Below are 23,839 nucleotides of genomic sequence, written 5' to 3'. Positions count from 1 at the left end.
TATTGTGTTTGCAGGGGATATATAACACAAAACAAAACATTTCTTTTTGGCAAATTCATTTTTGTTTGACCTACATATAAAAAAAGCAGCAATTAAATTATACGCAGCCCATTAAAATTGCGCATATCTACTTTTAAAACATTAAATAACACTTCTAATGTCTATTAGCATGTTGAACTGTTAAGTGATGATGATGTGCTGAGCATCAGTGTAGTATTACGTCTGTTTCACACTGGATGCATAAGAAGAGCGATGGCAGTGCGAAAGCTGCGCATATAAAGAGCGGAAACAGCACATGCTCGTTGTGCTTTCACACCGGCATCTGAAATGTGGCTTGTATTCTACAGTAAAAAAAAATCAAGAATGGGTAAGGCGAGTGTCGTCCATTGTTTTGCTTGTTTTAGGTGGACTCCTCTGACCACGCTTGTCACATGCTTTCATTTATAATGGGCAGCATACTCTACTGTGATGCTACACTTTTCCCTTTCCACACATACCATATTAAATATAGTTTATAGTAAAATTTATTTTAAACTTAAAGGGTTAGTTCACCCAAAAATGAAAATTCTGTCGTTAATTATTCACCCTCATGTCGTTCCAAACCCGTAAGACCTTCGTTCATCATTCTTCACAAATTAAGATATTTTTGATGAATTCCGAGAGCTCTCTGACCCTCCATAGACAGCAAGGATATTACCACGATCAAGGCACAGAGCCATAGTAAGGACATCGGTAAAATAGTCCATGTGACATCAGTGGTTCAACCGTAATTTTACGGAGCTACGAGAATACTTTTTGTGCGCAAAGAAAACAATTAATGAACAATTGCGTTCTGGGATACTCTCCAAAATGGCGGAAGACGGTAACTCGGGGAGAAGAATTTCTGAATAAATTATGTTATTATTGTTTTTTTTGCGCACATAAAGTATTCTCGTAGCTTCGTAAAATTACGGTTGAACCGTAAATGGATTATTTTACTGATGTCCTTACTACGTTTCTGAGCCTTGATCGTGTTAATATCCTTGCTGTCTATGGAAGGTCAGAGAGCTGTCAGATTTCATCAAAAATATCTTCATTTGTGTTCCGAAGATGAACAAAGGTCTTACGGTTTTGGAACGACATGAGGGTGAGTAATTAATGACAGAATTTTCATTTTTGGGTGAACTATCCCTTTAAGCTATATCTCTAATCATGTACAGTTTTGCTCAATCGATTTGACACTTTTCTCCAATGCAATGTACTTGTTCTCAAAACAATTAGCACAGCCATCCAAACACAAAATTATCTTAACCAAACAGTTCAACTTTACTGCAAAATGAAGCACTGCAATTATTTTCTAGTAATGCATTTATTAAAAGTAAATATTAACATCAAATCTATAGGTGTGTTCTCTATTGATTATAAAACACATTCAGCTGTAGATGCACAAATATGCTAATGAAAATACATGTTTATTGCAATTCCTCAACAGGGAGTATTGTTTTATATATATCGTGTATATCTAAACGAAATAAAAATTGTTATCCAACACCTGCTGTCACCCATGAATATATATATATATATACATACTAGTGTTCTAATAAGTTTGGCCACCATTGTATATACACACACGTGTGTGTTTGCTGTATACATGAATTATCCTGATTTATTGATCTTGCCTTTCATTTACATCTGGAAGAGAATTTCATTACATTTGATCTAACTAGGAGAAAAAATTTAAGAAAGTTGAATCCATGCTTGACAAGCTCCTGTCTCAACATCTTCATCATTTTTTTATTTTTATTATTATTATTATTTTTTGCATATTTGTTCTTGCTCTTTGTATACTTTCCCTTTTATTATTACTCTAAAGCAACTGTGATAAATTTGTAAATGATTAGGAAAACTGCATTTCCTGTGTTGAGTGTATGATTAACCGAACAGTTATCAGTTTAGGGCCAATCGAAAATATACCATGTTCATTTGATAGAATGGCAAATTACAGAGTTTTGTTTGTTGTGTTTGGACAAATGGTACATAAGTGTTTGTGATTTGTGTAAAACCTTTTTTCAGCTATTTTAAAGTATTGGTTGGTTGTATTAACTATTGTGAAAACATTTGAGAGTTTTGTGCACATTGTTTTTAGAAAATTATTTGCATGATTTGTAATTTGTATGAAATGAATGAAATCGTACAATCTGTTTAGGACAATTATAAAGTTTTCAGATCACGGTGTTAATTGTTTTGAGAACAGTGAGTGTGTGTCACAAAGTGTCAAATCGATTGAGAAAAACTGTAATTATTTAACCATGCTTTGAGGTTTGGGCAAACAAACTCCTTGCATTTTCAGGGATTTAATTTTTTCCCCTCGCAGTGCTGAAAGTCATTTGATAACTGTGTGAAACACAGTAGACATCACTTTTATAATTTTATGGTAAATTTGTTAATTTTTCATGTCAACATGCATATTTTGGCCAAAAATACTGCGTGAGCAGTGAAGCAAATATTTGCGGCACTGCTGCTTCTGCTCTGCTACGCATTGCCTCGGCGTCCAGTGTGAATGTTCAAATCTGGTAACATGAGTGCCAAGAAAATATATGCGCTGCTTACGCTCTGCTTACGTGTGCAGTGTGAAACAGGCCTTAATTAAAGTCTTTCGGTCTTCAGAGCTGGAATGACAAATTACTGTCATGTCGTTACCAGTCATGTTGTGAAATTTACCGTAAATGGAAAATAATGCCTCATGATTCGACTCATTTTGTAACATATGGGCCACACAGGACTATAATCAGGATGTTTTTCCTAATTATCCAAAGAAGAATTAGCAGGAAGACGTGCTGAAGACTTTACAGATGAGTGTCGCATATTTACAACATGGTACAACTGTTGTTGTTATTGTACATATATGCACTTTAGTCACGTCTATTTGGTTTTCTAGGTATCTCTAGCTAAGTAACCTTACATATTTGAGACTTCTGGTAGAGAATTTATGATGTTAAAATTTCCCTCTGTTTTATAGTCACTTCCTGTTTTTGCTTTTTTTAAAATTCTATTAATGCACATTTATCACTGTTTTATACAAATGGTGTCATTTGATTGTCGAGATTACCATAAGAAAATAAAATTCAAAATATAAATATAAAAATATCTGCAAAAGCAAATTTCCTTTGCTCCCCGCGTCTAAAACAAATATTCAGAGTGCATACTGTACATGTGTGTGAAATCGTATAAGAACAAAAAAAGAAAAAAAGCGCAAAGAGGCTGCAAGACATACTGACGAAATGTACAGGATCGGTTGGGTCAACCGAGTTTGAGACTTGAGCAGTGTTGAACGATCTGTCCTTTCCATACGTCACCCATGATAAAGGATGATAATTGGGACCCTTTTTTCTGTCCTTTTCTTTTCGATGACTTTAAATATAAGATACACTGCATGGCTATATAGTGAAAATATACATTCCAATGTTTATATAGAGCTATCTTAAAAATACAAATGTGCAAAAACTGTAAACAAATGAGATCCTCAGTGGTGTAGGGGAGGAGCCACAACCAGGCCACGCCTTCACAGCCGTGTGGGCTCCTCCTCACTGTCGCTGCAATTACCACAGCAGTCCTGCGGGGGCAGCATAAACACATGCACAGTCAAACACAGACATTTTCAAATAGCATTAAAAGAATCAAGAATCAAAGAATGTAGGTTGTCTCTTAGCTTTGAGGTCATGCTAGTGTGCTAATAAAAGTTGACTCAAACATTAAGCAGATGTACACTTTTGAAAATGCACTTTCTCTTCCTAGAAAACACACAGTTAGCCTAGCATTAACAGTAGCAAATAATGGTTTGGTAATGTGTCTTAAATTTAAATGTATTTATTTTTGAAAAAAAGCACAAAGCCTTCAATGTCCAGCAGAAACTTCCTGTTTCGATAAGAAATATTTCAACACAGGAACAAAATAGCATTCGTCAAACCATTACATGATGTTTCTACCATTTCACAATGACAGGCATACTTTTTTACTTTTTTGTAATACAAATTTGTGTTTACATTTACATTCCGATTAAAGAGTGCCTAGAGGTCCAAATAAAACTGAGGCAAAAACCTCAAAAAATTTTTACATTAGTAATCAGAGTATATTACACGAATCATTTCATGTATCTGACTAAGGCCCAATCCCATTTCTACCCCTTACCCCTACACTAACCCCTACCCCTCCGTTTCGCGTATTCACGTGAAGGGGTAGGGGTGTCTCGAATCTCTTTTGGTTGGAGGTGTAGGGGTGGGGGGAAGGGCGAGATACCCCTTCAAACGAAGATTTTTCGGGACCACAATTCAAAAGAAGGGGTATGAGAATTATCTCAGCATAAACCGGCTACAGCGGCAACATGGCTGCACGAGCGAACAAAAAGACCAATAAATGTAATAACTTTTTGGCATTAATAAAGATTTTAATGAAAAGTAATCATTTGTTTTATGTTACATTCAATCGTGTGTTCATATTTACGGTCATTTTATTCAAAGAAATGTTTGCAAAAAATCGCTAAAGTTTGCTAGCGTTAAATTATTATTGATAGCACGATTGTACCACAACATATTTTCATGTATGATCAGGGTGATAACCACCATAGACATTGAGGGGGGCTAGTCCCCCCAATAATTAGAAATCGCTAAACCTTTTTCTCAAATATGGTCAAATTGAAAGAGAGAGATGAAAGTTGCGTGTACGCACGTCTGTACGTCTCTCTTTACAATGAGTGAGCTTACTTCAAAAACAGCGATTTTATCCACTCGTTGCTGGAAAATATAATGTAGCGATTCAGTTTTTTAAACTACGTTATTAATAAAAGTCGCGGGGCAGCATTGACAAGTTTCTTTGCTCCTGAATGTGTGAGCTGTGTGAATTCCGATATGTGTGCATGTGTGTGTCAGTAAAAGCAGTGCATTAATATAGAACACTAATTAAAGGCTCTAATTCACACCAGCACACCAGTATAGTTGTGTCTTGTAGAAGCTAGACGACATATGATGATGTGTAACGGTATAGTAGTGGTGTCCCATTTCTTAGGGGAATATTTTCACCCCTACCCCTTGACACTCTGTTTCAAGGGACAAGGGGAAAGGGTTGGCATAGGGGTAGGGGTAGGGGTATAAAATAGATTTGGGATTGGGCCTCTACAGCAGGAAGAGGGGGAAGAAAACCTGCACACTAATATTTTATTTCATTACAAGAATCGCCTGCAAAGCCATATACGATTTCAGTATCAAACAGGATACAAAAAGATTCAGATAGACTTTGGCAGAGCTGTTCAACCAGATGCTGACAACCTCATTTACTAATTGAACAAACAATAATGCCTTGGAGCAAAAACACTGCATATAAATAATAGAAGGATGTGAGGAAATTTCACCTGCCGGCCGAAGAGTCTTTGCAGTAAGCCCTGTTTGGGTGGGGGTGAGGGTTGACCTCTCCAGTCCAGGTCAGGGGGCACAGTGCCATCCAAATTCAAGATGTTAAGTTCTTTAAAGCACTCCGTATCTATCATCTGAATGGATCGATTAAATAACACACTCAGAATTAAAGTCAAACTAATATAGGGAGAAATGGGGCTTGTTGTCACAGGGGCAAGTTGTGACCAGGTCCTAGTATAAACTATAAAGTTCCTAGTAACTACTTTGAAAACCCTCTTAAATTAGCATTTTTATGAATTCTGTCCATTGCTGTGATTGTAAACCAATATCAAAACGATTAAAAACTATTTTGTTATCAGAAATAAAACTGAAAAGTAACATATTAGAGGAAAAACTACATTTATACTTGGATTACTAACTGAAATACAACTAAAAATAAAAATGGTGACAACCATTTAGATATATTTGTATAAAAAAAAAATAAAAAAAAATAAAAATACAACAAACTTAAAAAAACTGAAATTAAAATGAAAACCGAAAACATAAAAATAAAAGTAAATTCAAAATTGTTAAAACTATAAGTAAATAAGTAATATACTTATATTATACACTATATACACTATACACTTAAATATAAACTATAAGTATTTAAATAATATTAAAATAAATTCTAATTAAAATGACAATGTCCCTATCACCCTTATGCCGGGTTCAGACTACACAATATTTTTGTCGGTCACGATAGTCACTGTGTCAGATTTCACGATTTTGACTCCTAAAATCTTGTGGTGTCGTGGACAATAAATGTGTCAGACTACACGTTGCTTCCCGGCCATTCATCGCGTGCCGTCTTTAACGATGCGCGTGATGTCATCGAGAAGGCAGAACTAGCGACTGACTTCTGAAAACAAGAGTGTAAACATTGCTGAAGCGCTTCTGCTATCGTTCGCCAGCATTTTTCTTTCTTTGTTCTGTCGTGGTAGTCCCTCGATGACACATCATACATGCAGGAGTACTGTTGCCACAGCTCCACGAACCTTTCCTTGATCTCATAATTCCACCTAGCAGCACCATCATCTCTTTCATTTTGCCATGTTGGAAACCGGTGTATGAAAGAGCTTCTGTGCTGCTATTGGTCAACGTCACCAATGTGACAGAACTCGTCATGGACGACGGAAAACAAATTAAACATGCTAGTCTTTCTGTCGTGATGTCGTGAAGCATCGCAGATGCGGAATCGGTTGTCGTCCACTATGACACACTACACATGCTGAAACAATGGAATCTTGCATCCTGACGCCCATTGTCATTTACAAATCCCCACGACACCCTACGTCAAGCAAATCGTGGCAAAATCTGGCTAAAATCGTGTAGTCTGAACCGGGCATTATTCATATTAAAACTAATTTATAATGTTAAGTTAGATATACATTTACCTCACATTCTAATATCTTGAAACTATGAATGAAATGTAATTGACACAAAATTACTGTTTTGTTTCGTTTTTTTTAAAACTTTGAGCTAGTAATTTTAATCACATTGTCATAAGCCGATCTACCGATAAAACAACAGACTTTTCTCTAGTGACGTATGCTGGGCTTCTCTAATCATTTAGTCTGCTTAACCTTACAATCCTGAAATTCTTACGATTAACTGCAATTTTGCATTCAGATTTACTTTACAATATAGATGAAAAGATCTGCCACTACTTAAATTCATCCATTTTCAAGCAACTCCACAACAGCTATACACATTTAGGGCCAGTTTTACTAAACTGGGCAAATTAGCGTTAGAGCGCAATTCCATAAAAGCGCTGATGGGAGCAATGCGCACATTAAAGAACACAGATCATTTCCAGATAATTTCCATAATGACTAGCGCAATCTACCAAGAGCAGCGCAAATTACCGCCTGCTTTAAGACATGCTTTTTTGGGGCGTTAAATAATGGCGCAAATACCAGTAATTTGACAAGCGCAACATTAGTAAATCGCATTGCGTGATTCATTTTAATACTCTCCTTCCATAAATTTTGCGTCTGAAAGGGAAACTCCTAGAAATGCATATTCAATAAGGTCAGGCGCAAAAATAACTGTCCACGCCTTTTCAGTGCTAATTCTTCACTGCGCATCTTTAGTAAATCCTGACAGTACTATTTTAACGGCAAAAGACGGTTTGCGTCGGCGCAAGCTGTTATTAAATCAGGCCCTTAGACAGTAGTCTTTCAGCCATTGTGTTGCTTCTCATGCCGATTTCTATGTTCCTGTTCATTTTATTTCGCAAGAATGCATCTTATGTAAAGTTAAGAAACACATCAGATCAGGGTCGGGTTAACCTAAAACCAGACCAATTATACAAGGCAGTTAATTTCATAATGGCAACGTTGCATGCATGTCAAGAAAAAATATCACATATTTGCATTGACTGAAGTCTGTTTGCACACATTATCAAAATCAATGTTATTTATTGCATGCTGGTCATAAATCGTCAATCAGGGTTCAGGGTAAAACATTTACTGAGGTTATTCTGGGTAGTGATCTGACCTCATTTTGCCAGGGGATGGGAATGCTTCCAGTGGATACTTTGCTGTAGAAGGAGTCGTCTTTGGGCTCCAGCTCCACCCCTTTCACTGTGGAGAACTGTTCGATGTCCAACACATCCTTACAGTAGATGGCCTGAGGCTGAGACAGACATAAAAGCTTGTGCGTTCATTAAAATAAGAAGCGATGTCTGATTCATGAAGAAATCATTTGCAAGTCACACTCTGAACCGACTTTTGTTATTTTCTTTACCCAAATGTGTTTTATCAATAAACGTAAATCCAAGGAAAAGAGTGACTGGTACATTATTCAAAATTTCTATGTTCCAAGAAAAAAATAAGTTTGAATGAGTTTGGAACATGTGGCAGACTTATTATTTTTGGGTGAACAAATTATTTAAACAGTGAACAAGCAATAGTAATAACAACAGTAGTTGTGGTTAATATTCCCAATAAAATTAGTTCAAATTAGAATCTCAGAAGATACTTACATCTGGAATAAAGGGTGCTTCGAGCATGCCTGCTGCAAGTCGCTTGAAGTTGATGGAACGAAAAATAGGGTGGGCTTTCACCTCTGTGGCTCCATCCCCCTGACAGCCAAGCCTCTCATTAGGGTCTTTGGCTAGCAGCTAAGGAAGAAAACGCACACTTGCTGAAATAAATCATCTTTAACACCTTTTTGGCAACTGTTACGATGTTCAAAATGTTTTTATGTATTTGTTTTAATACCATATTAACATCATAGGCTTTAATACAGAAAAAAAGAAAAAAATACAATTTATAACTAAGCTTCTTACAACAACAACAAATAACAACTATATAAAATCTTTCCTTTCCACACAAAAAATTGTAAATTCCATCATCATTCGCTTACCCTCATGCCATTCCAAACATGTGATAACCTTTTTTTTTGTTTTGTTTGTTTTGAAGAAAGAATGTAACCAAAAAGTTTCAGTTCCCATTTACTTTAATTGTATGGACAAAAATTATATGTTCACCTGACACGAAGGGGAGGAAATTATGACAGAATTTTCATTTTTGCATGAACTATCCCATTAAGATGTTCAAAATGTGTTCTGCAAGCATCTCAGAACAATATTGCCAACTAAAACTGTAACATTCCTTATGTTTCCATTTAGCACATTTAAAAGATGAACTTGACAGAAAAAAATGGGGATTTTTTTTTCAGGAATACTGATGTATGTGTTTAATTGCTATTAATTATTATTTCGATCAGTAAATTGAATTGAATTAAATAATTGTTTGGATACTAACCATTTTACAGAGTGATTTGGCATCCTCTGAGACCTTGCTGGAATATTCTTCCTCCACCTCTTTCACTAGCCGCTCCACTTCCTCTCGCTTGATTTTTTTCTTGCGCTGCTGAAAGGGTGATTGGCCCTGGATCATCTCATAGAGAAGACAGCCGAGAGCCCACCAGTCTGGACTGAATGTGTAACGCTCATTCTTCACCACCTCTGGGGCTGATGGGGCATAAGCATATTCAGGTTACAATGATTGTTCCAGCTGCTGCTAATATTGCTTATGTTATTAAAGACAGATACATACCCATGTACCCCACAGTTCCCACCCGTCCTTTGATTGTCTGACCTTCTGGTACATGCACAGCCAGGCCAAGGTCTGATATACGTATATGACCTGAGGTGAAACATCACAGCTTTGTTAAATTACTTCTTCCATAAGCAAGCTTAAATGATGTCGGTCAGTGGTTAGTTTTACTAATAACTTAAGTTAACCTTTAAAAGCAACTTTTTTTGTAATTTCATATGCCAAAATCATATATTTGAATTATCTTCTTTTGAAAGATTTCAATTAATGTAAGGGTTCCCACACTTTGATCATTTAATTTCTATGATTTTACCTGATAATGATTTCTTATTATAATTCTGCTGAAATCAAACTTACAAAAACTATATTAATTTATATTACAAATATTTGTAAAATCCCGCTATTTCGAGGTGTCCATGAATGTGGGAACCCTGCAGCATGTCCTGTAATTAATTTGATTAAAATGTATTTTGTTAACAGCCCTAGTTCAATAAATTGACACATACAGCTGACAGTATGTTATAAATGTGGATGTTGAATTTTATGGCTCAAAAACAATATTATGTACTCTACCCCCTCTTGTGGCAAACATAAGTGCTACACTTTAGAATGTGACATTCCATGTGACACAGCTTTTCTTTAAAGGGATAGTTCACCCAAAAATAACAATTCTGACATTAATTACACACCCTCATGTCGTTCCAAAATGGGACACAACACAACTGAAATGTTCCCAGGCCCAGAAATGTAGCAAGGACATCTGTAAAATAGTCAATGTGACATCATTTCAGTTGTGTTGCTGTCTAAGGAGGGTCAGAAAGCTCTCGGATTTCATCAAAAATATCTTCATTTGTGTTCCGAAGATGAACGAAGTTCTTACGGGTTTGGAACGTCATGAGGGTGAGTAATTAATGACAGCATTTTCATTTTTGGGTGAACTATCCCTTTAAGATTTTTTTTTTTAACGTCATGAGGGTTAGTAATTAATGACAGCATTTTCATTTTTGGGTGAACTATCCCTTTAAGATTTTTTTTTTTACCATTGTCATACCAATTACCATTACAGTAACCAGTAAATTTCATAAGCAATCACAAAGAAAAGATGCTGCTAACCATGATCGTCCAGCAGTATATTTTCTGGCTTCAAATCCCTGACAGAAGATGAACAAAGACAGCAGGTCAGTCAACAATCAACAATCAAAATTACACTAAAAATACCATCACTTGAAGTAGCATTTGAATGAAATCAATACTTTTCATTATCAGTATTTTTTTGTTGTTGTTGTTGTTGCAAACAATCCCTTGTAAACCACAATTCAGTCTGAATCTTTTCACCTGTATACTATCCTCTCACGATGGAGGTCTTCTAACCCGCAGCAGATCTCAGCAGCATAAAACACAGCTCTCTTCTCGTCAAAACCTGCCTCTCCCATGTGGTAGATATGGAACTTCAGGTCCCCTCCATTCATCAGCGTGAGCACCAAACACAGGGCGTCTTTCGTCTCGTATGCATACGCAAGACTCACCTCCATGGGAAAACAGAAAGGTACATTGGTTCAGTTACAAAACAGAATTCCCATATTTGATACAGCCTGTGTGGGAAAGTGTCTAAAAATGGAGGATAAATTAAGAGAAAATCCCGAGAATAACCGCCAAACAAAACAACTCAAAATAGCGTGCTTGAGGTCAGGCCTTTGGATACACAAACCCCAAATACAAAGTTATTATTTAATCAAAATAGGGGTTACTATCAGATGTTAAGGTTTTGAAAGACTGTTGGACATCATCTTTTCAATTTGATATAAATTTTTTTTTTTTCGGTTTCTGTTTTTTAAATAAAGTGTAGGATTCTGAATGTAAACATTAAATAGAAACAACAGTAAAACTATAATCTCTCTACATCAGATCTCCATGCCTTAATTTGTATGAATTTGAAGATCCAGAACGAGCACTCAGATCTCCTGTGATCTCACAGGAAATGACAAAAGCAGGGCCTCTGTGAGCTAATCAGCCCAAAAACAGAAGTCGGAACTACAGCGACTTCACGTTTTTTTTTTTGTAGAAAACGTGTAGAAGAGATAGAAAGATAAGGTTACGCTCCAACAAAACACACGCAAGATCGGGTGAAATAAGCACTGCAGATGCTTACAACAAACCGACTGTTGACTTTCTCCAGAATCTGCTTCTCATTCAGCGCCATGGACTCTCCTTTCCTCTTTTTAATGCGTTTCTTCTCCAGCTTTTTGCAGGCGTACATCTTCCCTGTGGCCCGCACCTGGCATGCACAGACCTTGGGTGCAAAAAATAAAAAAATTAAAATAAATAAAAGCACAGTGGGAGATGGGGGGGGGGGCATTTATTTGTAACTTTCTTACATGAAATTCTAATTTATGTAAATTGTCATACAAATGTGATGAGGCTGTACTAGCCAGTATACAAAGAGATATTTCATGCTTTTTTGGGGGATAGAGGGAAGTGATTTTTGATCAGTTTGATAATTGTTTTTGGTTTGTTGGGATTCATTATCTTGCCTTAAAATGTTGCATTGTGGCATTTTATTATAATTACACTATTATTTTTTGTTGAAATTCTTATTTTCAATGTTACTTCAGGATAAAAAAAGTACTACAATTCAATTTTTTTTAAAATTAAAACGGTCATAAAACTAATGCAAAAAATAGCTTATATGACTCTGATATGTTCCCTAAAGGGATTAATCTAAAAGGACTTTCTACAGGGCAGCGGACAGTAATAAAAAGACTCTCAATGCGATTAGCTATCTGGTAGGGAAATCAGAATTGGAGACTTGCATTCTCTATATCTGCCAACATTGAATGGCAATGTGTATGATAATCTGAAGGATTTATGTCTGATAGCGTAACAAAAATAGCATATTAGCCTTATGAACCCTGGAGTAGACAGATAGCGTTGATTTAGTGGCATTCTAGATGATAACTAATAACGCCTCAATATGTTTCTGCCATAAACAGAGCGATGCTTAATCATTTCAGACTCACCTCGCCAAAGCCTCCCTTTCCCAAAACCCTATACTGACGGAATGTGTTTTTTGTGACTGGCTCTCTGTCGAGGAGAGGAAGAGAATAATAAACAAAAGTTACATTTCATAAGAACGAACATGACCTTGTCTTATTTAATTATAACATACTTTTACAGTAGAATAACTTCCTGTTGCCTTCACAAGAAGCTTATATCTCAAAAGACACTGACGCACAATGTTAAAACGCATGGCTTTAATCTAATTAAGACCCTTTTTTACGTATTCAGTAGATGGCTAGTGTACTAGGCCTCTTAATGTGTACACGAGAGTGAAAGTATTTGTTCCGGCATATCATATTCTTCTCTGTAAAAGGTCTGGATGGGAATTGTCCAGGCCTGGCTTAGACTTTCAGTCAGAGGACATTTTTATGACTAAAAGTAAATAAATAGCAAGTTCAGAGTTCACATCTGGTTTGTATAAGCTTAGCTTCATAAATAAATCATTACACCCGAAGGAATAATTAGACTCTACTTGGCGGTGAAAAAAACCCTTCTTAGCTACATATAATTTCTGTCATTTACCATGCATATGAGAGTTCAGAACTACAGAAAATCCCTGAGTTTGTACATTATAAACAAAACCAAAAAGTTAAAAAAAGCGTTCAGGCGCTGTTTATCCCTCTCAAGCCATTTCCACTGTAAGAAGCGACTGTAGTACATACTATCGAGGTAGTCTGCGAAGGGGGCCATGCTCAGGAAGTCATGGATCAGTCTACAAGAAAGAAAACATTGAGATAAAGTGTTACTAGATTGCACAGTGAAAAAATCTGACTCTCACATCTTGATTTAATTAATTGATTTGCATGAAAATGCTCAATTTCGTTTCACTCAGAAAAATGTTGCTCTGATGCCATGTATTTGTCAGACAGTGGCAGTGTAGGAGTATCTACTAGTGCCATCTAATGGGATAAGAGTGTTTCCTGTCTAAAAGACTCACTTGGTGCACTCCATGAAGAGCTCTTTACATGCCTCCTGTTGCAAGCTTTCTGCACACTTAGTCACCATCTCCTCTGTTACCTCAGGGACATAGTCCTCTGACTGCAAATGGAAGAATTTGAACATGAAAATATCCTTTAAAAACAAATAAATGCTTACATGCTCATGAATTATGCTATGAACAAAGCAAAACGGAAATAAAAAAACAACTGCATTTAAATTATGATATACGACACATTACATAGTTATCTTTTAGGGATGCTCATATTGAACGTTTAACCATTAACCGACAGTAAGAATATTAACCGATGAATACTAATCAGTTTTTTTTTTCTACTATTTTATTTTTTTACGTTTACTGCATGGTGAAAGAAAACATAATGCTATAGAAGTTATTTGTTTACTCACGGGTGCGTGCCTAGGCTATACAGACATATTTCGCTGAGCAAGCACCTGCTTCACCTTCACTTAGTTAACTGATGTAGGCTAGTTACCTCAGGGACACAATGGCAAGTGGCAATATTGGATAAATGGTTATCAGAGAGTAAATCTGTCAGTGTATTCAAATTCAGAATGGATTATTATAGCCTAGAAAGTGCGCAATAGGCGCTCCCCTTATTATCACTAGAAAGCTGTCACTCATCTTATTGTAGTTCATCGCGATCTCACAAAGTTAATAAAAAGTAATAAAAGGACCTTTACACTGCACAGTTAATCTCTTATTTACATCATGTCTACACTTTCTTTGTTTTAATGAGAGAGTTCGCGAACGCGTCAGCAGAACTGAGGAACACTGGCATTTTGGATGGTGAAAGGATTGAAACTTAACCTCCTCTGATTGGCCACAGAGCGTTACTGAAATCAACAGATATGTCTGTGATTGGCTATATTGCTCAACGCTGCAAAATCGCGCTGTGAATAGAAACATATGGCCAGTGGATGAAAAGTCCCGAACCGCAAATTGACGGGATTTTTGTGATGGTGTTTTTGCCGCGGGTCTAACAGTTAACAGGCAGCGCTCCAGTCTATCTGTACAGCATGTCCACATGTTACTTAAAAAAAAACAAAAAACAACTGTACACTGAGGTAGGCCTGCTATATAGTTTTATGTCTGACGGGAACAACAAAACCAGTACCGTTCTTCAGAGCGCATAGAAGAATTCAGTGTGTGTTTTAGTTTTGTCATCTTAATTAGATAATAATTTAATTTATAGGCTATATATTTAGTGTAGGGCTATTTATTTTATTCTTTTTTTATTTATATTATTTTATTCTGATTTTCTCTGTTCTCAGAAGCGCTGCTGGTGCGTGATAATTTGAAGATGTGTGAATCCAGTTTTTGTTGTTGCTCTTTTGCTCTGTATGCTTCTATTTGCACGTTAAAATAAAATATTTGTTTGCATTTTTTATGTATCATCACAGATACTTGTCCATTCTATTTTTATTTAATACTAATTTATTATTAAGTTGGCTTGAGAAAGCCAACTTACTGAAATGTTATTTAATAAACTTATTATTAAGTTGGCTTGAGAAAGCCAACTTACTGAAATGTTATTTAAACTTATTATTATTAAGTTGGCTTGAGAAAGCCAACTTACTGAAATCCGACTTAAACTTGTTATTAAGTTGGCTTGAGATAGCCAACTTACTGAAATCTGGCTTAAACTTATTAAAGGGATAGTTCACCCAAAAATGAAAATTTGATGTTTATCTGCTTACCCCCAGGGCATCCAAGATGTAGGTGACTTTGTTTCTTCAGTAGAACACATATGATGATTTTTAACTTTAACCGTTGCAGTCTATCAGTCGTATAATGCATGGCAATGGTAACAAAATCTATGAGAGTAAAAAAAACATGCACAGACAAATCCAAATTAAACCCTGCGGCTCGTGACGACACATTGATGTCCTAAGACACGAAACGATCAGTTTGTGCCAGAAACCGAACAGTATTTATATAATTTTTTTACCTCTAATACACCACTATGTCCAACTGTCTTTGGGCGCGCACACGGCATCCGGTGCGTGAGGTGTGTACGCGCTCTGGCGTAGTTTACGTTAATGGGTGTGTTGATATCCAGCCGAAGAGCAATCAACCGTAACTTCAGGCGAGCAGGCTCAGAAGTTGGGAATACGTGGAAAGTCACCACTCCCGAATGAGTTCGTGCGAGAGAACGTAATCTTTTAGTTTTAAGTCGGTTTGAACAATCCGGATAAGCGCAAGTAAGTACCATTTTGATTAGCTGTCAGAATCAAAGAGATCACTTCCGGCGCTTGCGTAAACTACGCCAGAGCGCGTACACACCTCACGCACCGGATGCCGTGTGCGCGCCCAAAGACAGTTGGACATAGTGGTGTATTAGAGGTAAAAAATTATATAAATACTGTTCGGTTTCTGGCACAAACCGATAGTTTCGTGTCTTAGGACATCAGTGTGCAGTCACGAGCCGCAGGGCTTAATTTGGATTTGTCTGTGCATGTTTTTTTTACTCTCATAGATTTTGTTACCATTGCCATGCATTATACGACTGATAGACTGCAACGGTTAAAGTTAAAAATCATCATATGTGTTCTACTGAAGAAACAAAGTCACCTACATCTTGGATGCCCTGGGGGTAAGCAGATAAACATCAAATTTTCATTTTTGGGTGAACTATCCCTTTAAGTTGGCTTGAAAAAGCCAACTTACTGAAATGCTATTTAAACTTATTATTATTCTTCTTACTAAAAACGTTGACTCTAAAGGCCAATTCACAATGCACAGACAAACACCAACAAACTAGTCTGTTGGAGTTTGTCGGCGTCTGTTGGCATTGGTTGGAGTTTGTTTTCACCCGACTGAACATGCTTAATTGGCATTTGTTGGGTCGTGGAATGTCTGAGCAGTGTGAAATGATTTTCCAACAAACTACAACAAACTCTGACGTAATCTGACGTGGCCACGAACCGTTGCCATGACGATGCGCATATTTCACTTAAAGCGTGCTTCAGCCACAGCCTCTTTCGTTTTATTCGCCATCTTTTCAGGCGAAGAATGACACTGAAAGACATTAATAACAGTAAAACTTTGATTGTGGTTACAGGATCATTAATTTCTTCCCCAGTCAGACTTACACCAGTGTTTCCCTTACATTGATTTATTTGTGGCGCCACTATCTATCTATCTATCTATCTATCTATCTATCTTCATAGCAACACTCTAGCAACCATCCAAACTAACCAAGCAATCACCCTGAATACCATAGCAACCATATAGCAACACCCTAGCAACCACCCCTGGTACCCTAGCAACCACATAGCAATGCCTTAGCAACCGCCCAGAGTACCCTAGCAACCGCATAGCGACACCCTAGCAACAGCCCAGGGTACCCTAGCAAATGCATAGCAACACCTTAGCAACCACCAAGAGTACCCTAGCAACCACATAGAAACATCCTAGCGACCACTCTGAGGACCTTAGCATATATCTATCTATCTATCTATCTATCAATCAAACTTTAAGCTTTTAAAACTACTTTCAACTTCAAACTATTTCAGACTGAAAACGTCAACTTCAAACTATTTCAGACTGAAAACGTCAAACTTAAACTTTTCAAACTTTTTCAAACTTTCTGGTCTGGCTTTCTCAAGCTAACTTTAAAGTTTGTCTTGACAAACTTTTTTATCTAGTTAAGTTGGCTTGAAAAAGCCAACTCACTGAAATCCTATTTAAACTTCTTCTTCTTCTTCTGAGACCAAATTTTAAAATGTATCTCCTCCTAGACTTTTAAAGCTACAACCACCAAACTCGGGTCAGACTTTCAGACTGGTCTGACTTGGGTTGCTATATCTTTTCTAACTGATCTGGCTTACGGTTTTCGTAAACCAGACTATCAAAACCACCTAAAATCCCATAGACTTTCATTGAGGGGGTGAAAACTTTTATACAATAAGACTTATGGTGTATTTAAGCTGTCTATTGCTATAGCAAAGCTTAACAACTCCCTAGTGAAAAAAACCCAGCTAAAACCAGCCTAAGCTGATTGACTGCTTTGGCTGGTCTCCCAAGCTGGTTTTAAAGTGGTTTTGGCCACTTTTTTTTAGCAGGCCAGGCTGGTCTGAGCTGGTTTTTAGCTGTTTTTTTTTAAATGAATCAACTTGTTTTAGCTGGATTAGCATAGAAACATGCTACTCTCAATAAAGAACTCTGCTGAAGATACCCAAGAGTCTCCTGGTCTCTGCTTCGACGAGGAAAAAGTTTCCTACACTAGTAACTTGCTAATCATGCTAACATCATGCTAGTAACATGCTAATCATGTTAGAAACATGCTAGTAACTTGCTAATCATGCTAACATCATGCTAGTAACATGCTAATCATGTTAGAAACATGCTAGTAACTTGCTAATCATGCTAACATCATGCTAGTAACATGCTAATCATGTTAGAAACATGCTAGTAACTTGCTAATCATGCTAACATCATGCTAGTAACATGCTAATCATGTTAGAAACATGCTAGTAACTTGCTAATCATGCTAACAAAATGCTAGCAACTTGTTAAACATGTTAGAAACATGCTAGTAACATGTTAACCATGCTAGAATCATGCTAATCATGCTAGCAACATGCTATTAACCTGCTAATCATGTTAACAACATGCTAATAACTTGCTAATCATGATAACAAAATGCTAGTAACTTGTTAATCATGCTAGAATCATGCTAACAACATGCTAGTAACTTGCTAATCATGTTAATAACATGCTAGTAACATGCTAATAAGCTAGAAACGTGCTAGTAACTTGTTAACCATGCTAAAAATGCTAGCAACTTGTTAGACATTTTAGAAACATGCTAGCATAATGCTAGTAACATGCTAAGCATGCTAGAATCAAACTAGCAAACATGCTATTGACTTGTTAATCATGTTAACAAATGCTAGAAACATGCTAATCATGTTAACAACATGCTAGTAACTTGCAAATCATTCTAGAAACAATGCTAGCAACTTGTTAAACATGCTAGAAACATGCTACCATCATGCTAGGAACATGCTAATCATGTTAGTAACATGTTAATCATGCTAGAATCATGCTAGCAACATGGTAGTAACTTGCTAATCATGCTACAATCATGCTAGTAACTTGCTAATCATGCTAACACCATGCTAATCATGCTAACAAAAGGTTAGTAACATGCTAATAATGGTAGAAACATGCTAGTAACTTGCTAATCATGCTAACACCATGCTAATCATGCTAACAAAAGGTTAGTAACATGCTAATAATGGTAGAAACATGCTAGTAACTTGCTAATCATGCTAACACCATGCTAATCATGCTAACAAAAGGTTAGTAACATGCTAATAATGGTAGAAACATGCTAGTAACTTGCTAATCATGCTAACACCATGCTAATCATGCTAACAAAAGGTTAGTAACATGCTAATAATGGTAGAAACATGCTAGTAACTTGCTAATCATGCTAACACCATGCTAATCATGCTAACAAAAGGTTAGTAACATGCTAATAATGGTAGAAACATGCTAGTAACTTGCTAATAATGTTAACAAAATGGTAACACCATGCTAGTAACATGCTAATCATGCTAGAATCATGATAGCAACATGTTAGTAACTTACCAATGATGCTAACAACATGCTAATCATGATAGAAAAATGCTAGCATCTTGTTAATCATGCTAACAACATGCTAATCATGCTAACAACATGCTAGTAACATGCTAATAATGCTATAAACATGCTAGTCACTTGTTAATCATGCTAGCAAACATACTAGTAGAATGCTAATCATGCTAGCAACATGCTAGTAACATGCTAATCAGGCTAGAAACATGCTAGTCACTTGCTAGGCATGTTAACAACATGTTAGTCACTTGTTAATCACGCTAACAACATGCTAGTTACTTGTTAATCATGCTAGCAACATGCTAATCATACTTGCAAAATGCTATTAACCTGCTAATCATGCTAGCAACATGCTATTTACTTGCTAATCCTAAGCACCTGCAGAGCAACAGCCTAGCACCCACCCCAAGTACCCTAGCAACCACATAGCAACACCTTAGCAACCACCCCAGGTACCCTAGCAACCCACCCGGGTACCTTATCAACCACATAACTACACCCTAGCAACCACCCCTGGTACCCTAGCAACCGCCTTAGCAACCACCCCATGTACCCTAGCAACCGCAAAGCAACACCCTAGCAACCACCCCAGTTAGCCTAGCAACCGTCAAAGCAACCACCTAGAATACCATAGCAACCACTCTGAGGTCCTTAGCATCTATCTATCTATCTATCTATCTCTGACAGACTGTATTGCCTTCAAAACATTCAAACTTTAAGCTTTTAAAACTACTTTAAACTTCTAATTATTTCAGACTGAAAACCATCAAATTTAAAACTTTTGAATCCTTTTAAACTTTTTCAAACTTTCTGGTCCAGCTTTCTCAAGCCAACTTAAAAGTTTGTCTTGACGAACTTTTTTAACTAGTTCTAATTTGATCAGTTAACGGTTAATGTTCGGTTAACGAGCAGTGGTTGTCGGTCAGGAAAATTAACTGAAATGAGCATCCCTATTATCTTTACAACAAACTCTAAAATGACCAGCTGATTTAGGTCTTTCATGTGCTTCTCATCTCAGTACCTTCTGATTGAGGTACTTGTCTAAGAGCTCCTGTCCACACTCCTTCCTCTTCTCATCTGGCGTTACTTCATACTCCGCCTGAAATGATGGAGAACAATTAGCTGTAATATTTGTGATTTCTACATTCTTCATTATATATAAACTTATGATGACTTTACATTATTATGATTCAGTAAAGGTTCAATTTCAGTTCAGCTTTGTTTTTAGTTTACAGAGTGCTCTATGTCCTATCTGTAACTGCAGGCATTGAAAAAAAACAAACAAAAAAAACAGCCATATTGCACATTTACAGTCAATACAAAATCATGACAAAGCTGTATGGATGACTGGATTTCAAACCATTTAGTTGATTTCAACATAATTTTATAACTTCTTAATGTTCTGAAAAATACAATGATCAATCAAAAGCAACAAAAACAAATGAAATCACTAGCAAAACTACACAACAAAACTACATTTTTTCACTGTATCACAAACATTATGTTACATAACCTATATGAGGGGACATTTCTACAAAGCCTTATTTTCTGATCTGCAACACTGAAGGCTTTACCACCTGACTAAAATGCATACCAATCAATTACTTGTCTTGATCATTTTTAAACATGCAACTGACTGTGGTCTCAGTTATTTGAAAAACACAAATATTGAAGGAGGGACCAGACTTGATTTGCATTTTGACTTGGGCCAGCAAGCAACCACTGCAGCAATGACATATCAATGTGCTGGCAACCACCCACAACACCCTAGAACTGTGGCAGAGGCATGCACCAGTCATATTTGCTTCAGAATGTGTGTACAATCTGGTTTTACATTAACATTATTTATAAAACTTCAAAAAGTAGTGGTTCAGTGGCTTCTCCACTGAACATGCAACATCAAGGTCTTTAAAGGTGGAGCAAACACCAGCAAGTTTTTTCACGTGGGCGTGCGCATGTACGTGTAAGACGATATGCACGTTGTGATGTTTATGTTCTAGCTTGCAGGAACAGAGTAAGCGGTAGTCTGCATTCCATATCTGAAATGGCATGTCACGTCAAAATATTTACAAATAGAAGATTTGCCTTAAAATGCAGGATTTTGAACGACAGAACTGACCTCAAATTAGTTGGAGATGATTTTTTGTTTGAATGTGATTTTATCACCAAGGCCACTGTGTCAAGCTTTTAAGTTATGGGTGTGGACAAGAAATTCAGACATTTCTTATAAGTTGGACTTGCTAGTTGGCATTCACTTGAGGTGTTGGGTTACCCAACTTCTGAAAAGGGTGAAGGCAGAGAAAAAAAATAGAGGCAGGCAATACTTTTATAAACTGTATTAGAGGCCAAATGAATGTGAGAAGAAATCTATGATTGCTTTGATTCAAAAGACATTTGCTCTGTTAAAAATCTTTATGAGTGACTACTGTCTACATAGGCAGCAGCCTTCTAAGGCAGCAGACTAACAGAAAAGGAAGCTCATGATTGTTGGAACTGAACTCTGTTACAGGGCTCAATAATAAAAAAGGCCTGTTTGAGAGTCCACTTAACCGAAAGTTCACTTTTTTTATTAGGTCAGTGCTATTGCTTACATCCTGCATTTTACAGCTTGTTGACTATGTACATGCATTTTATGCCTTGAAAGCTTTAACATTTAGTTTTCTGTGATATTTAATTTCATTTAATGGACTACCATTTAAGAACCACTGATTTAGAGTGACATAATGCCGATATACATGTAAGACAATTTAGGTAATTTGCAGCGACTGAGATTTAAACAAAATTGCTGAAATGAGATAGCTTATTTTACACATTATTACATTTTCACTTTCTTCATTGGGTCAGCACTATACCTTATAATTTTGACTATGTGTGCATTTTTTGTGCCTTACAAACTGAAACATTTGGTTTTCTGTGATATTTGGTTATGAACTCTGCTGGTCAACTTTTAAATTTTACTAGCTTCGCCCATTCACACCAAGAATGATAAGCATTAGGGGTGTAACGATACACGTATTCGTATTGAACTGTTCGGTACGAGGCTTTCGGTTCGGTACGCATTACAAACCGAATGATTCGTTGTACTAATCATTTTACATTAATTGTAAAATTACAATTAATTTGCCCCGCAATATTACCGCATAACTACAGGATAACAAAAGATTAGGCTATTTACTCCTCAATTACCATGTTGTAAAAAAAGGTAATTTAAAACAGGTCTATTATACAATGAATAGGCCTATAATCAAAATATTAACACTGCAGTCATTAATAAAAATCTATGAAATTTATGAAATGTAAATCTATGCCTATTTCAAGCACTGACTTTCAAAAACAACCCATTTAACACGAAATACGTTTCTTCTCATTTTTTTTTCACTATGTACGGGCCACAAGAGAAATATTAAGGGACTAAATTAAAACAGTTAGCTATATACCGTTATAAGCATATGTTGAAGTAGATTCGTCTCTCGTCGTCTCTTAGAGAATATGCGGCGTCAGATGCCGAAAGCTCAATCATTAGGCTACGTTCACACTTGCCGTCTTTTTTGACAAGAAAAAGTTGACAAGTGTGTTTTTTAGTGAAAAAAAAAAGCTGGCAACGTTTCTGTTACAAATAGCAGCCGAGGGCGTCTTTTGTTGCTATAGCAACAGCTGCAACAGTAGCCTAGCGCTGTGTGGTGCAAAAATGTCGAGAAAGAGGAAATTGGCTCTTGCGTTGGCTTTTGAAGTTAACGGGGAAGAGAATGACGGTTTACAATGCCGTTTGTGGATGCACGACATTACACGGGGAAGGAACCAGTATGGTGCTTACAACAATTTAGTCCAGGAGCTCCGGTTGGATGATGCACGGTTTGCGGCATATTTTAGACTAAACATTAAAACATTATTATTATACTAAATATTTTGTGCTCATATCATATAACTCCTTGTGCTCCGAAACTAGTACGATCGGTTTATCTACCGGCACCTTCTCCATTTTTTCTTGTTTTTGTTGTTATGGAAACAACAGGTCTCGCTACTCGCTTGTCATTGGTCAGCTGTCAAAAAGGCACTTGACGTAGGGCATTTTTTTCAGAAAAGTTAAACTTTTTTCAACTTGAAAAGATGTTCTGAGCTGCAGAAAAAGACGCCGGCGGTGGCGTTTAAAAAAGCGCTCAGGACTTTTTTGAAAACCCGGTTTACTCCATAGGATTATAATGTAAAACAGACTCTGGCAGCTTCAAAAAAGACGCCAAGTGTGAACATAGCCTTACTCCGTCATTCCGTTTTTACTTTCACTTTCTGCATAGTGAATTGACTGAGATTAAGACGTTCACCGGCATAACTCTTGTGCAAAGTTTGCACGTTGCTTATGTGATATCCATTGGCTCACCTTCATGGTTTAAAACAGAAATATTTCCAACATTGTGAAGTAAGCAATTACCCCCCCATCGAAAACGTACCGAACCGGGACACCAGTGTCGTATCGAACTAAACCGTGAATTTTGTTAACCGTTACACCCCTAATAAGCATATAAATATTTGCAACAATATCTTTGTTAGCATCCACACTTACAGACGATAACGTTCTGTTTATTACAAAAAGCTTGCTTCAGTTATGGCATCTGTTGCTTAAAATTAACAAGTTCTTTCATGTCAGGTGGATTCTGAGTGACAGTTAATGTTTTTATCATTCATCAGCTGGAAAAAATAAATGTTCTAAAAGTGATTCCAACAATGTTGTTCCT

General features: G+C 36.7%; 1 protein-coding gene across 1 annotated transcript in view; it reads right to left on the bottom strand.

Annotated features, from left to right (window-relative positions):
* Positions 1 to 2,119: 2,119 nt before the first annotated feature.
* The window catches only part of grk6 (G protein-coupled receptor kinase 6), a 43,960-nt gene continuing 22,240 nt past the window's right edge, over positions 2,120 to 23,839 (bottom strand). Inside the window, exons 4-16 of the mRNA XM_016491950.1 lie at positions 20,131 to 20,208; positions 13,485 to 13,585; positions 13,167 to 13,259; positions 12,508 to 12,571; positions 11,640 to 11,780; positions 10,826 to 11,016; positions 10,604 to 10,641; positions 9,491 to 9,580; positions 9,197 to 9,405; positions 8,413 to 8,550; positions 7,926 to 8,063; positions 5,384 to 5,518; positions 2,120 to 3,592 (exon numbers count right to left, since the gene is read on the bottom strand). Of these exons, the coding sequence (XP_016347436.1) occupies positions 3,542 to 3,592; positions 5,384 to 5,518; positions 7,926 to 8,063; positions 8,413 to 8,550; positions 9,197 to 9,405; positions 9,491 to 9,580; positions 10,604 to 10,641; positions 10,826 to 11,016; positions 11,640 to 11,780; positions 12,508 to 12,571; positions 13,167 to 13,259; positions 13,485 to 13,585; positions 20,131 to 20,208 (1,467 nt within the window). The 3' untranslated portion in view covers positions 2,120 to 3,541. The remainder of the gene's footprint in view (positions 3,593 to 5,383; positions 5,519 to 7,925; positions 8,064 to 8,412; positions 8,551 to 9,196; positions 9,406 to 9,490; positions 9,581 to 10,603; positions 10,642 to 10,825; positions 11,017 to 11,639; positions 11,781 to 12,507; positions 12,572 to 13,166; positions 13,260 to 13,484; positions 13,586 to 20,130; positions 20,209 to 23,839) is intronic.

Source organism: Sinocyclocheilus anshuiensis, unplaced genomic scaffold, assembly GCF_001515605.1.
Source record: "Sinocyclocheilus anshuiensis isolate Anshui unplaced genomic scaffold, SAMN03320099.WGS_v1.1 scaffold943, whole genome shotgun sequence".
NCBI classification, from domain to species: domain Eukaryota; kingdom Metazoa; phylum Chordata; class Actinopteri; order Cypriniformes; family Cyprinidae; genus Sinocyclocheilus; species Sinocyclocheilus anshuiensis.
The sequence above is the reverse complement of the archived record's forward strand: the minus strand, read 5'-3'. Positions and strand labels throughout refer to the sequence as shown.